General features: G+C 34.5%; 2 protein-coding genes across 7 annotated transcripts in view; one reads left to right on the forward strand and one right to left on the reverse strand.

Annotated features, from left to right (window-relative positions):
• The first annotated feature begins 25 nt into the window (after nt 1–25).
• On the forward strand, nt 26–5,278 carry LOC126837897 (zinc finger protein OZF-like). Of its 3 annotated transcripts, none has more exons than XM_050571872.1 (4): nt 26–319; nt 390–533; nt 2,542–2,930; nt 4,330–5,278. In XM_050571872.1, exons 1-4 carry the CDS (start codon nt 176–178, stop codon nt 5,051–5,053), a joined length of 1,401 nt encoding a protein of 466 aa, XP_050427829.1. In that variant the 5' UTR covers nt 26–175; the 3' UTR covers nt 5,054–5,278. The 3 variants fall into 3 exon arrangements, with proteins under 3 accessions (XP_050427829.1, XP_050427832.1, XP_050427831.1); XM_050571874.1 differs by having other exon boundaries at nt 178–319; nt 395–533; XM_050571875.1 differs by lacking the exons at nt 2,542–2,930; nt 4,330–5,278 and adding an exon at nt 657–1,800 and having other exon boundaries at nt 27–319.
• Nucleotides 5,279–7,721: 2,443 nt separating this feature from the next.
• Nucleotides 7,722–14,967, reverse strand: part of LOC126838896 (paired box protein Pax-6-like) — a 28,767-nt gene continuing 21,521 nt past the window's right edge. Inside the window, exons 8-12 of one of the 4 annotated variants that reach the window (XM_050573673.1) lie at nt 10,140–10,340; nt 9,974–10,056; nt 9,555–9,787; nt 8,281–8,597; nt 7,722–7,929 (exon numbers count right to left, since the gene is read on the reverse strand). In XM_050573673.1, the coding sequence (XP_050429630.1) occupies nt 7,841–7,929; nt 8,281–8,597; nt 9,555–9,787; nt 9,974–10,056; nt 10,140–10,340 (923 nt within the window). In that variant the 3' untranslated portion in view covers nt 7,722–7,840. The remainder of the gene's footprint in view (nt 7,930–8,280; nt 8,598–9,554; nt 9,788–9,973; nt 10,057–10,139; nt 10,341–14,967) is intronic. The other 3 variants (XM_050573674.1, XM_050573675.1, XM_050573676.1) reach the window with 3 other exon arrangements.

Genomic DNA, 14,967 nt, shown 5'->3' on the forward strand with positions numbered 1-14,967 from the left:
TGTTTTTCTTATCATTGATAGTAGTTGAACGTTGATAAGGAATTAGTTATGTGTACTGTTTTGACTTGGAGAGTTTTCCCAACTACGAAAAAAAGAACATTAGGTATTTTTTTTTTGTTAATTTTTAGTTACTGACCTTAGTAGTTTATGGTGCGAGTTAAATTATTGTTTTACAATGGAAACTGAAAGCCAAGGTGTTATATATATAGAAAATTGGAACGATTTATGCCGATTATGTTTACGCAACGATCAACCGTTACAAAACTTGTATTATGAGGAGAGTTTTTTAGTAAATGTCCAAGAAACTACAAATCTCAGTGTAAGTTAATTAGATACTGTATTTTATTGTAAGCTGTTATATTTTATACAGCAGTGTTGTTTGTTAACAGTTTAGTGTTGATGATTCATTGCCGAACTCTGTATGCAAGTTTTGTGTCGATCAAGTCAACTCATTTATTGAATTTCGAGTTCGTTGTAAAGCCACCGATGAATGGTTACGAAATGAAGCTGCAATTTCCAATAGTGATAATAAGGTACGGATGTTTTTTCATTTTAATATATGAAATTATGAAGCGTTCAGTTGGTGTAGATACCGTCGTTCCAGTGTCATCTTTTAAAGTTTATTTAATACATTTTGGTGTTAATGTGTGTTCCAGGACGATATTGAAATAATAGAAGTAAAGGGCTGCTGGAATGACGGTACACACTCAGATAAGAATGTAATTAGTCCCCAATCAAGTATAGAAAATATAGATGAAAAGTATTTTCTTTGTGAAGACTGTGGTAAAGACTTTCAAACATCAAAGCAACTGGCCCTTCATTTCAAAAAATATCCTGATAGACATAGGAAATGTCAATTTTGCAATGAAGTGTTAATTGTATCTAACTGTAAGAGTCAACTGGAATTAAAAGAAATCGCCGGGTATTGTGATAGATGTGAAAACTTAAAAAACTCTTGCAAACGAGATAATGAAAAATGCACAAATAATTCTTATACTGACGTAGACGGTAGTTATTTGTGTGAGAAATGTAATAAAGTCTTTAAAACTGTTTCTGGGGTATTGTCACATATTAGAAGCTATGAGAAAAGGCAAGAGTCGTGTTCAACATCATATCAATGTCACTTTTGTGATGCTGTGTTTGTTACTATACAACAAGTTTGGTTACACATGAAGTCACATACACCCGGGGAAAAAATAAAATGCCGATACTGTGACAAGTATTTTAAATCATATTTAACGCTCGTACGTCACGAAAACAAACATAATGGAAGCTTTAACTACGTCTGTTTGTATTGCGGTAAAGGTTTTGTAACACCTTATGGTCGTGATAGACACGAAATGACCCACAACTCTGCCAAAGATGTCCAATGTGAAAAGTGTACGATGACATTTTATACTAGAGCTGAATATAATAGACACATGAGGTATCACGACAATGTTAGAAATTTTCTTTGTTCGTTTTGTGGGAAACGTTTTTTTGAGAGCGCTCATAAAACTATACACGAACGTACTCATACAGGCGAACGTCCGTTTGCTTGTAGTTTTTGTGGAAAGAAATTTATGTCTAAACAAAAAGCTCGAAGACACCAATCGATTCATTTAAGGCTTAAAGACAAATGAAGTTTTTCAATATATTACTTTAATAAATATATATATTTTTTTAATATTAACAAATGTGTTTTATATAATAGATTTAAAATAATACAATAGATAAATTTAATAAACTTAAATAGATATCGTTTACAATATTATGGTATTAATGTGTTGGGACATCTGGGAGTAGTTCAAACGATAGAAGGTACATGTTAATAAAATAAAATATTATACTAATATTAATATTTTTAAAAAAAAAAATGTAAAATTACACTAAGTATGTTTATGACTTATTAATTTAACAATTTTAGTTTTGATGTGAAGCAAAAAGATATTGTTTTTACATTTATGGCGGTTTTGTTTTTCCTCTTTGTATCTCGATCCATAAGATCTTCTAAACTACTATAAAACATTTTTTATATGGCAAGTTAAAAGATAAGAAATTTAAAAATTTAAGCAAATTATCATCTTACAAGTTTTCTATAAAATGTTTTTATCAATATTTAATATTTTTGCAATACAATTCAGTTAACAAATATAGACTAAAAAATTGTAACTTGAACTAATCTAACTAATTTTATTTGTAAATAAAAACAGCCATTTTGGAACCAAAGTATGAATATTTTTTACACTTTTATAAAAAAATTGTATTTTAAGTTGTACTAAAGTGATTATAAGTTATAATTTTTTATACATTAGACAAATTAAGAATTGTAATAAATTAATTATATAAAAGAATAATGTTTAAAAGTAGTTACCATATGAAAATATCAAATATTTTTTTTAGGATAATTACATTGTGATTTTATTAGTATGAAACGTTATCTATTTAGATAAATACATTTTTGAAAAATGTCAAACTAGTTTTAAATTCAGTATTCATTGATGAACTGTTATGATAAATTGGTGGCTTATTTAATTGTAATGAACTGTGATTGTATTTCAGGATCAAATAGAAATCGTACCTGAGGAACCCAACATGGTTACAAAAAATGTTTTATTAGTCGACCACAATCGGTTCGAAGAGCAGCTTATTGACGATGCAAGCATGGTCGACCATCAAACCATAGAAAACGAAATAGAATTGCCCAGTTGTATTGTTCAAACTGAAGAAGAAGAAGAAGTCATGGACGACGTTATACAAATATCGGTGAACGAAGAAACTAATTTAGACTCGACCACTAGCGATTTTCAATGTACAATTTGCGGTAAACAGCTACTGTCGGCCTATACTCTTGTCAATCATATGCGATCTCATACCGGAGAACGCCCATACGGGTGCAGCGTTTGCGAAAAGTTCTTTAAGACCAAGTCCAACTTAAACGAACATTACCGGTAATAAATTATGGGTTACCTATCATAATACTATATAACAAAAAGTAGTTTTTACTTGTTTTTGATATTCCACTTATCGGTTTTGTTTGTTAAAATTATATAACTATATTGAAGGTCGTTTGAACACATACTTTTCTTTAAAAACCAAATCCAACATCATTTTTTTTTTTGTAAAGAAACATATTTATTGCAACGAACTTTATGCTTACTCCTAAAGAACTGAACATGTTTAACTCGCCTCTGATAGATACAGAATAAGTAATAATGGGTTTTTTATTTGTTGTAATACCTATATTTTATTATTTATTGGCTTCATTAATTAATATTTATAATGCTCGAAGAAACAAACCGGATGAAGAGACTAATTTGACATCAGTAATAAATATCAATATATACATGGATAGGGAAACACCTTACAACGACATTAAAATATAGGTCTGAAAAAACAGCGGTGGTTAAAGTCTTGCTTCCCAGAGATTTTTACCAAACATGCCAATTCAGTATAATTTACTTAATTTATACACGTTTATACAAGACCATTGGTAATTTCATATGGCTCTAAAAAAAATAGTAATGTAGTATTCATTCTCATTGAAAGTGTGGGGGTCCTTATTTGGAGCGTAAAATTAATTTAGAGATAAATCTGCAGATAGCCAATAGGTGATAGAGTAACCGGCCAAAAAGGGAAACTTGGGTTCGATTTCCGGTCTGTCTGTTAAATTTGTAATTTGTTTTCCATACTAAATTTATTACACATATTTACAAACGCTTTTATTTCATTTCAAAACAAATCGACTAACTTGTTGTGATTATTTTTTATTACACCGGTCAACGCGAATTTTGAGTCAGCGTTAGGATCCTTAGTAGTTTGGGAGCAGACAATGTATATTTTTAGTATCAAAATTAAGTTTATAACGATAAAAACGAAATATATTAAGTTATTCGTCCATAATGTTGTTTACGAGAAAAAAGCAAAGTAGTCAAGATTTCGTATTTTTTTCTGAAGGAAGAACTTCCTACAAAACGCGATTTTTTAAATTTAATTTCTGACCGCATAAATGACAGTTTGATATCACCAACTGTACTTAAGGCTAGTCCAGTTAAATATTTATATTAACTTGGTCAAGTTGAATCAAATTTATTTGATCAAGTTAAAGTTAAATTCTGTTATTCATAAATGAGATGGGTTAAGATTTTAAAATTAATTTAATGGACTAACTAAGGTAATTTGAAGGGGAAAAATCGGAGTTTAGCAACCAGAACTTACTCGACCCAAAAAAAAAATTCGTTGATCCGTGTAGCGTACACTTGTTAATATTTTGTTTTCTTAAGTTTGTTGTTAAGTGTGAAACATAGTTGTGGTTTGTCATTAATAGTATTTTACCTTTGTGTCGGTTAGGGTGCATAACCCAGAGCTTCGATGGATGAAAACGTCGAGCCGAGACATCCCGTCCATAACCAGAGTGACGGTCACCTCGGAGGACATATTGACGTGCGGCCAGTGCTCAAAGGTGTTCGTCAACTTGGACGAACTGGCGGCGCACGAACGCACCCACGTGGATGAACAGTTCACGTGCGAAAAGTGCAACAAGAATTTCCCCACCAAATCGCAACTGTCCGCGCACATAAGTGGCAACTGCGACAGCGCGCACACGGACATCAACGCGGACAGACGGTGTCCGTATTGCGGTAAGCAGTTCCGATCGGCGGCCACGTTGGAGAACCATAAGCGCGTTCACACCCGGGAGAAACCGTTCGTCTGCGAGCTCTGCGCCAAACCGTTCCGGACCAAAGGCAACTTGCTGGAACACAAGCGTGTGCACAACAACAGCCTTTGGCTGATGAAGAGCGACACTAAGCTGACCGACAGTGAACAGCGTTTCAAGTGCACGTACTGCACCAAACCGTTCCGCACGTACACGGCCTTGTTAAACCACGAACGCGTCCACACCAGAGAAAAACCGTTCGAGTGTTCCGTGTGTGGCAAATGCTTCCGGACAAAGTCGAACATGACCGAACACATGAAAGGTTGTCACGACATAGACTCGACGGCTTGTGTGTCCGACGAGGTGCAAGTGTTCACTTTCAAAACTAACTCCGTTTCTAGAATGGAACCCGCGTGACAACTTGACTGATCATCGTTAGAGATTTGTTTGTACAATAGAAAATTCGTTTTGTCGTGTTTTCTTTTAATTTTTTTATTTAAACAAAAAACAATTGTACAATTTTGAAGTATATGATATATTTTATATTGGTATACTTCGACAATAACATTGTTGTTGTCAAAACGATTTACAACAATAATAAAATATCTAACTTTAAAATTATACAAAATATTAATTCGAAAATGTTTTTTTAATTTTAATTTTTTTACACTATTCGTAATATATTTTTTCGCTATTTAATGAGTTGAGTTGTTATTACATAATACGATATAATTATTATATGTTATGTATTTATAACTTCTGTTCTCGACAAAAATCGCATGAAATTGATATAATACAATATTGTTTATTTTTTTCATTGAGATCCCAATGGGACAGGCGTGTTGTGTGTCCCTGAACAATGATAGGTACACCGACACCCCCCACAATATATGACTTTTAACAAAACAAAAAATGTGTGTTTAGGGACAAATAACATATTATTGTGATACACTCATCCTCGGGATGTCATTTTTTATTTTTATTTTTTTACTTTATTGAATTAACGCCTGAAAGGCTCAAGTACAGGTACATAATTAGTAAATTACATAAGTATGATCACATGCGTGAGATATAAAAATATAAGTAATGTTCAATATAATAATAGTACAAAAAAAAAAATTTAATTTACAGTCAAAAATTGGAATAATAATGCTTCAGGTCTGATAGACTATTGGAGAAAAAATCAAAGTTAGATAAGTTGCCTTCCTATTTAAAGGGTTGTGTTAACCGTAATTTGTGCGGTGGATTTTTATATGAAATATGTTGGACAAAATCTGGAATAAGTGCTGAGGTACGTGGAAGGAAATCTGTTCTAACAGTGGTGGACAGGAAACGATTCCGTTTAATAATTTGTGTAAGAAAGAGATATCAGCTATTTTGCGACGGGTTAAAAGAGAATCAAGTTTATGATCAATCTGGATACTGTCCATGGAAGGATTACCGAGGGTATTAGTTGATGTTTCTTTTGTATCCGATGTAGCGAATGAATCTTCTTTGTGTATTCTTTCAAGTCTCTCAATATTATTGATAGTATAAGGATTCCATAAAATGGGTCCATATTCTAGTACTGAGCGGACTAGAGAACAATAAAGAAATGTTAGGCATTTTTCTTAGCATCTCAAAATCAAATAAATATCACTAGGCACCATATTTATACTAGGTATACTAGTATAGTGCATTTATACTATACTCGCTTCTTATTCCGAACGGAGTATAATGACTAGTACTTTGGTCTTTTTCACCAACTATACCATAAGGTGCTAAAGTAGTTAAGCAATACTGAAACAATGGATTAAAATCAACGAACGACCAAGTCCGTTCATTGGTCACGCTCAGACCAAGAGATTGTCCTACATAACACGCAATAACTTACCCATTCCTTCTGCTCAAATTTTAAGTTATCTTAGATAGCCGGCTGACATAAGCTCTTCATAACTTTTACGCAAGGCTGACAAAGTTAATTTAATATAATAACTTCGTTAAGTTAAACCAAGTTTAATTGATTAAGTCACAAGTTTAAGCTAAAATCCTTTTTTGATAACTTAGATGAAAGTTTAAAATGCTTAGCCTTACATTGGCGTGTTTTTTTAACCAATTTGAGGTTTTTTGATAATGTAATGAAAAAAAAAAATTAAACCCATAGCATTCCGTTATAAGAACTAGGAAGCCTTCCTCTACATATAATAAAAAAAGGTATATTTAAATCGGACACTCTTTGCGGTATCAGACCTTTTGACACGGACATAATATTATGTGTGAATTTAACATTGTCTGTGCTCTACCGTGGCCCTTTTTTAATATTTCAACCAGTTAATGAATACTAATTAATTAAGAAAGGACTTTTTTAAAAACGATATAGCGTCGGTTATATTAGGTATATCGAAAAAATACGGATGCTGGAGCACAGATAATTTTGTCATGTATAATGCGTAGGAATTTCTTCCCTAATAAACTATACATGAAGCCTGAGAAAAATTAATCCGCGCTAAGCAGTTTTTGATGGGGAAAAAATTGAATGTAATTTATCCTATAGAAATGACTGTGATACTCTGACAAAAATTGGGAATCTACAAAGCATCCTCATTACTGTATTAATAAGTATACACACTATAGTTCAAACTCTAAATTAAAATTTTTCGAAAAATTGCCTATACCTTACTCCTTAGAAATGGCCTGGGTGGCGTCCTGTTAACAATATTTCATGATTGTATCTGTCAGGGTGCACAACCACATCTTCTATAGATAAAAACACCGAGCCGAGACATAACCAGAGTGACGGTCACCGCAGAGGACATACTTACGTGCGGTCAATGCGCAAAGGTGTTCGTGAACTTTGACAAAATGTTTTAATTTAAACAAAAAAAATAATCGTACACTTTTTAAGTACATAATAATGTTATTTATATAATTTTGGTATACTTAGACGACAATTTACGTTGTTATCGAAACGATTTACAATGATAATAATAATAAAAATTAAAATAATTTTAAATTATACAGAATATTAATTCGACAATTTTTTTATTTTTTTATTTTAACTGTTTACACTTTCAATATAATATTTTTTTTCTATTTAATGAGTTATATTATAATTACAATAATATTTACAATATATATTAATAAACTTATGTTCTCGTCGGAAATCGCACGGCATTGATTTAATACAATATTGTTGTTTTTTTTTTTTTAATTGAGAGCCGGATGTCACTGCAAACGAGACCAATACTGAGTGGACAGATCTGTCGTGTGTCCCGGAACGGCGATCGGTACCGATACTCCCGGCGATATAAGACCTTTAACACAATAAACACAAGAATAATGTGACTATAGGGATAACTAATATTATATTTTTATTTTAAGCTCATCCGGTCCTTAAAAGACCTCGAGATCAAATATCACTAGCCATTATAAGTACATTATTATACTGTGTAATGGATGAAGGTGCTAGTGACTAGTACTAGTCACTACACTTACACTTTGGCCTTTTTCACCGACTATACTTAAACGTTTAGAGATACTAAAGTAGTTATAAGCAATACTGAAACTATGAGTTTTTTTCATCTACTTACATTTGAAGTATAGTTTGTGCAAACGACCATTGTTGGGTGTATCTTAATTAAACGAGCATTATAATGGTTGCTTACCCGTCGAATTGGAACTGTTCATGTTGTACTGATGGTGAGCGTGGTGATGCGGGTGGTGTCCGTTTATGTGCGGCGGATGATGGTGATAGGCGGCGTGGTGAGCCGGCGGACTACCGTTGGAAGTCGGCGACAGCGGTGGTCTCAGGTAGCCAGGCGTTCCGATGGCCAACGGCGGAGAAGTGTCGTACGTGGGCCTCGACATGCAACCGTACGTGTCGCGTTGGTCGCCGGTCATCGAGTGGTGGCCCGGCATGATGGGCAACGACAGGCCGTTTTCGTTATTGCCACTAGGCATGCCAAAGTTCATCGACATGGGACTAAAAACAGACAACAAGCGATTAATACATTTTAAACTCTATTGTAATCACTTAAAACAGAGTAATATATTTGTGTAGTTATTTGTTTTTAATGTTGGTAAAGACAAGGTACCTAAGCGTAGCAAGTCAGCCCCATGATAACCCAAAATGTCCAATAACGGTACAGTAGTCGCTATGCTAGAAAATCATTGCTTACCCCCTAGAATTAATTTTATCTCTACACCCGAAACATGTTTTTGTAATAATATATAATATGATATGTTTTTAACATCCATAAACATGCAAATCGTGTGTATAGGAGGAGGGACAGACAAACTGTGTTTTGCAATTGGTAGGTACCGAATTCGCCCCCTCATGTATACTGCACCACAGGTGCTTACAAAGCTTTGAGTACCAAAAGTTAGATACTCGGAAAAAAATTTGCTTTCTCGAAAAATAAAAAAGGAACACCAAATGTTGTTTATACATTTCAGTACAGTAATTATATAAATATATTTTTTTTAATTATATTTTATTGGTATGTATATATACCAAAAAAAAAAAATAATGACAATATAAGAGAATTTTTATTAAAACATAGAGAATTATAATAAAGCAAAAAATCAACGCTAGGTATCAGATGAAAAAGGAAAATGTTTCCTGTTATTTTGTTTGTATAATTTGTTTCATTAGTGTTTTTTAATTAATACTTAAAAAAAACAAATAAAACAAATTATACAAACAAAAAAAATTGGAAACTTTTTTCTTTTTTATCTGATACCGGATACGTACGATATTAATGTTTGCTTTACTGTGTAATTCTCTATTTTTCCAATAGAAATTCTCTTATATCGTCATTATTTTATCGGTACTTTTTGGATAAACCCGATTTAATAAATACAAAATATTCTGCGAGTAGCCGAAATATTTTAAAAAAAAAAAGTGTCAATATGAAAACGATTTAGACAAAGGTGTTACCTAAACGTGTCGTGATTGCCGATGGTCGTGTACATGTTGGTATTGGCGTCGGCTGTGTTGTTCGAAAAACCGTTCATCCTGTTGGGGGACGCCTGTTGTTGCTGCTGCTGCTGCTGCTGTGGTTGTTGGTTTTGCGGGTCCATAGGCTGTTGGTTTTGGTTAGAACTGGGACGACGCTGGGTCCGAAGTTTCTCTTCCCGTCTCCATTTCGCGCGACGGTTCGAAAACCAAACCTGTCGAAAAACCGCACACGGTTGTTAACTTTGAAGTATACCCGACACTTCAAGAACATAGGCCTTCGGACGTACTGCCGGACATTTACGCCATACAAAAACAAAACTAAAAACTCATAATCTTACTTACGAGCACGGATACGAGCGCTATACACCTAATTTATTTTACTCGGTATGTTTAGTTACCTGTATTCTTGCTTCGGGCAATCCTATTTTGCCGGCGAGTCTTTCTCTAGCGAATACGTCCGGATAGTGGGTCCGTTCGAATTCTATAAAACGGGGGGAAAAAAAAAAATATATTTAGTCAGTGAAAACAGTTAATTGCATATAAAACGGATGTCGGCGGTTCAACCTTTTTCCAAACTGTCGATCTGCTCGTTGGTAAACGAAGTACGGTTTCTTTGCAGTTTCCTTTTGAGCCTTAGACGAGCTTGGTCGTCATCGTTAGTCGAGCCCGGAGCACATCCTCCGCCAAGAGATCCGTCGTGGTTGGAGTTGTCGCCGATGGATGTGCACGTCTCGTCCGATCCCATGCCGCCGTCCAAATCTAAAACTATACAATTTCCTACTCAATGAGTGTTTTGTCGTGTCTCAATAGGACTTACGATTTATTTAATAAATAGTATTTTAATATATAGTAGAAAAACGACATGAATCCCTAATAACATCTCGCGCATCAGTAACTGTAACAGCGGTTATTCATACAAAATAAGAAATTACCATGGCCAAACGACAAAAGCTCCAATGAGAGCTTCAGGAACACATAGTTCCATACAGAATACAGTTTTATATTATAATTAATGCGACAGAATACTTCTTGGGATCGGCAATGATGATTTGCACAGCAAGATGCTTTATAGTCGAGACTTTGCTGAAAGTATAAAAAAAAAAATACCTTCCCAGATTCACATCTGTCATAAGTCAAGATGAATAAGTTCTGATAAAGAGATTACTAGGAATTGATGATACTAAAAAGAAAATTTCCTTGAAGAACGCCGAATAAATATAAACTACTTTGGAATTTTTAGCAATACGTTTCATAATTGTGTCCGTTACAAAAATAGAAAATGTGGTGCGATTGAGACGTTCTTGGAGATCAACCAAAGGTTTTTAAATAACCATACGCGAAGAAAAAACCGAAAGAAGAAAAGAAAAAACGTCGGAGGAGGACAATTCGCTAAGAGTCAAACACCATTGAAAAGCTTTACAGTGATTGATTTCAATAACATGAAGGTAAAATCTAATGTTAAACAATTTGTAATTTGAAAATATTCCAACTGACGTACGTCTGTACTGATAATCTTTGGCAACGGCCTTTGTGACATTTCAATACGAGGTACGACAAAATGATAGTATACAAAAACGGATAACTACATCGTACTAATTTGGATTCTACTTCCGGTACATAATATTCGTCCAACAGTTTTGGCACAAATACATTATGCGCTTATATATATTAACCACGTCCGCTAGGCACCAAGCAATTACATATCATATGCGTTTATCTACAAGTAAAACATTTATGCACTATCCTGTCTAAAGTCGAACGCATCGCAACGGCGTATATACTGTGTTGTGTGTAGGCAATATATTATGCGCGATATGCCATATTATAGGGTATAGTATGCACGCGATATTATGTAAAAAGGACGGGCGACGGCAAGAGCCGGTAGTATTAACTAAAACTATTTTAAAGGTCCGAGTTTATGACGTGAAAGACGCCGCCATGCCCTCCGCCGTTTACCGTCCTCGTGATCATCATCATATATATTATATCTAAATGTATACCGAGTGTAGGGATGATTATTACAGAATCTGTGCAACCCCCTTCTCTCGAATACATATATGCATGTATATATATATATATATATAAACACGGTTCGGGGCAGCCGTCGACTTTGGGGTTCAAATTGTTCATTGGACCGCGCCGATCGGCAGTGGGTCGGACCCGGTTAAATCCAAGGGTGAGAGGGTTGAGGGGGGGGGGCAGAAAACGCGACAAGGGGTTCGGCCGCGTGTACACGGTGTTTTTTCCTCTTTTTCTTTTTTCCTTTTTTTTTTTTGTTCCTCCACAAACGATCGCTGACAGAACGGCGGAGAGAGAGAGAGAGAGGGTCGACGCTTTTAATACAATATATATTTTATAATATTATGTATATGTATACATAACGGGCGCTAACAACGGCAGCCGGCGACAAAAATATCGGTATGACCAACGTTGGTGACACACACACACACACACACACACGCTGACATTAGCACCAGAGGTGTTTGCGCATAGATATATATATATTATAATAAAGTTGCGGGTACGCTATTACTGTTTAAATGTAGAAGGGGAACGGTATAAAAAAAAAAAAAAAAAACGTTTAAATCCCCACGTCGATAATATCAAACCGGTACCGGTTTCGTTCGACGAATGGTGTAGCAAAATATACATGTCCAGGAAAAGGTACGAATAGATAATATCGGATGTAATAATAAAATTGAAACATACTTTATATAGATATGTTTAACATAGGAGTTATAATGTTTAATAAGATCGTTAGTGATTCCTATGAAAAGTATGAAGGTAAGGTAAGGTTTACATAAATGTCGAACAACTAGTGGTGTTAATAGCAAATTTACTGAATGAATTAATACGGTTCAATTTTATAATAAAAAATGAAAAGTTAACTCGGAGAGGCAAATTATAGAGGATATAATATGGAACAGATTTAAAGCCATTAAGAAATGCCGTTTGATGAACAGAATTTGTAATTTTAAAAACTCTAAGTTGGTAACATACCAAAATAAAATATCTAAATATTTATTTATACATTTAATGTAAAAATAAAAAGTATATAAGATATATTTTATTCAACAAAACGTTATTATTGTTTTTTTTTTTTTTTTTTTAAGCTTTTACGAGCCATTTAGGCTCTTTGCTTCTAAAACCAATTCCCCCCATATCTCTCTTGCGTAAGCTAGATCCAAGTTTCCGTTCCAGTCCGGTTTTAACTCCTCTAGATCTTTTCTAATCACATTTAGCCACCTTTGCCCTGGACGTCCCCTTGGTCTTTTCCGATCTATTTGATTCATCATAACCATCTTTATAAGAGACCCATCAGCTCTCCACGCATGCCCAGTCCAGGCAAGTCTTGAACTCCTTACAAACTGCACTATGTCCTCTTTTGAATACAGATTATTATTATTGTTTCAGAGAAATTACATCCCACAAAGCTATTTCGCAGATTTAAATTATACGTTGAAACTTTCATTGCGTTGAAAGATTAATCTTAAACTTTAACAATTTTCGGATGTATGCGGTTTAGTCTTGGGAAATGTATGAAATAACTTAAAACGAGAAAAGTGTGTTCTTTTGCAGAGGAAAGGATAGCCACGCACTTCCTACAATTAATTTACGACCTACCTTTGAAAAACACAAAATCTATCTGACGAGGACCTCGTTCTGTCGTCTATTTGCGTTTGATCTCATTTTTTGTGAGCTTCCAGTTCCAGATTCTTTTACGAACTATGTACCGAGTATGTAGTATTAACGAGAAAACTATTATAACATAATATATAGGTAATCCTTAAGACTCGCTATACAGCGTTGCGAGATATTGTAAAATTGACTTTCGCGTGTGCACACTGTAACAGCTACTGTAGATACAGTGTAAGCGGTGTGTATGTATCGGATTTGGATAACGGGTAAAAAGTGTACGGGCGTCTTAAGGTGGTTATGAGGAGAAGGTATAGGTGTATATTGCTATATTCATAGGCACAATGTCGGGCCAAAATCGTGAGACGGCGATACGGCGTGCGCTTCGATACGAGGAGAGAGAGAGAGAGAGCGACGATAAGAGAGACCCCCGGTGCCAAATAGGGGAGGGTTGACGAAGATCATTGTGGAGAAAATGGGGGGTAAACGCACAACTATAATATACAAACCGTCACAATGTGTATATATATATATATACGACTATATAGCGGTCTCGGCCGTCTTATCAGCAACTTTCTACTCGAACGCTCCCCATTCATTTGAACGCTTAAATAACACGGCGGCATCCTCGGTCGTTATCACACACACGCGCTATACGCTCTCTTCCACCTTTACGCTAATAAATATATATATATATATATATATACCGTACACCGAGAGCCGGTGAACGGGTATAATATTATACACCTATATAGAACACACACCCAAGAGCCGGTGACGGTAGCTATTATTCAACCGCGGCAGATACGAGGGATGCGATCGTCGGGGAAGGACAATGTTTTTGTAACCGTTCGCGACACTTATCTAGGACGAGCCGAGCACACAGAGAAATAAATTACGGTTACCACAAACACACATACACTCGTGTATACATATATATATATATATATATATATAATAATATAAGCCCTGCAACGATTGATGACGGCAAAACGTCGTCTTGGCGGTCTGATAACTGCATCGTACCTCGCCCGAAGACGACCATAATATAATATAATATGAAACGCACAATGGATTATAATAATATAACATGGCGATTAAATCGCGAGTCACAAAACGTCGTTGTTTGGGTGTGGTTTGAAAAAAATGTAGGTGTACGATAATTGACGACATTAAAAAAAAAATTTTATATCGTTCATAGAGTAGTTGGTAACCATATATACACGCAAGGTGTGTAAAGTGTCCCACAATTCTACAGTACACACAGAATAGTAAAATTGTTTAAAAATTGTATAAAGCCAAAAACAGTACCTAGCTTCGTCCGTACAGTAACTTTAAAACAAATATTAGAATAAACTATTGTTACCTATAATTATTTAGATAATAGTTCGTAAGTTTAAATATTAAGTTTATTTCATTTAGGAAAAATCATTGAAACATATTTTAAGTTTTAACAATGCCTAAAATAATACAAGGATATATTTTGGACAAGTTTTACAGACGTACCATGTATTAGTTTTTTTTGTTAAGTTTTTAATATAAATAAGTTCAAAAACCCTTTATAATAAGTATAGAAGCTGGTTATGGCGTACCACGGGTCACTCGGTGGATTTGAAACACAATAATCATAATAATAATGTTATTGAGTGCACGTACATACGGACATTATATAAAGCCTACTGTAGAAATAATAAAAACGTTATAAGGACAACCGATTAAGGACGGTCCAATGAGCCGCACATGCGTTGTGATTGGC

This window comes from Adelges cooleyi, unplaced genomic scaffold, assembly GCF_023614345.1.
Source record: "Adelges cooleyi isolate 19-005CV unplaced genomic scaffold, UGA_ACOO_1.1 ACOO_flye_CR_arks_rails_tigmint_CR_PRNA_30, whole genome shotgun sequence".
Classification (NCBI taxonomy): domain Eukaryota; kingdom Metazoa; phylum Arthropoda; class Insecta; order Hemiptera; family Adelgidae; genus Adelges; species Adelges cooleyi.

What these genes read in the sequence shown, in the direction of transcription:
- LOC126837897 (XM_050571872.1), top strand. Translation starts at nt 176, where the DNA reads ATGGAAACTGAAAGCCAAGGTGTTATATATATAGAAAATTGGAACGAT. An exon ending in AAGAAACTACAAATCTCAGT is followed by an intron (nt 320 to 389) that starts GTAAGTTAATTA and finishes GTTTGTTAACAG; the next exon opens with TTTAGTGTTGATGATTCATT. An exon ending in AACTTAAACGAACATTACCG is followed by an intron (nt 2,931 to 4,329) that starts GTAATAAATTAT and finishes TGTGTCGGTTAG; the next exon opens with GGTGCATAACCCAGAGCTTC.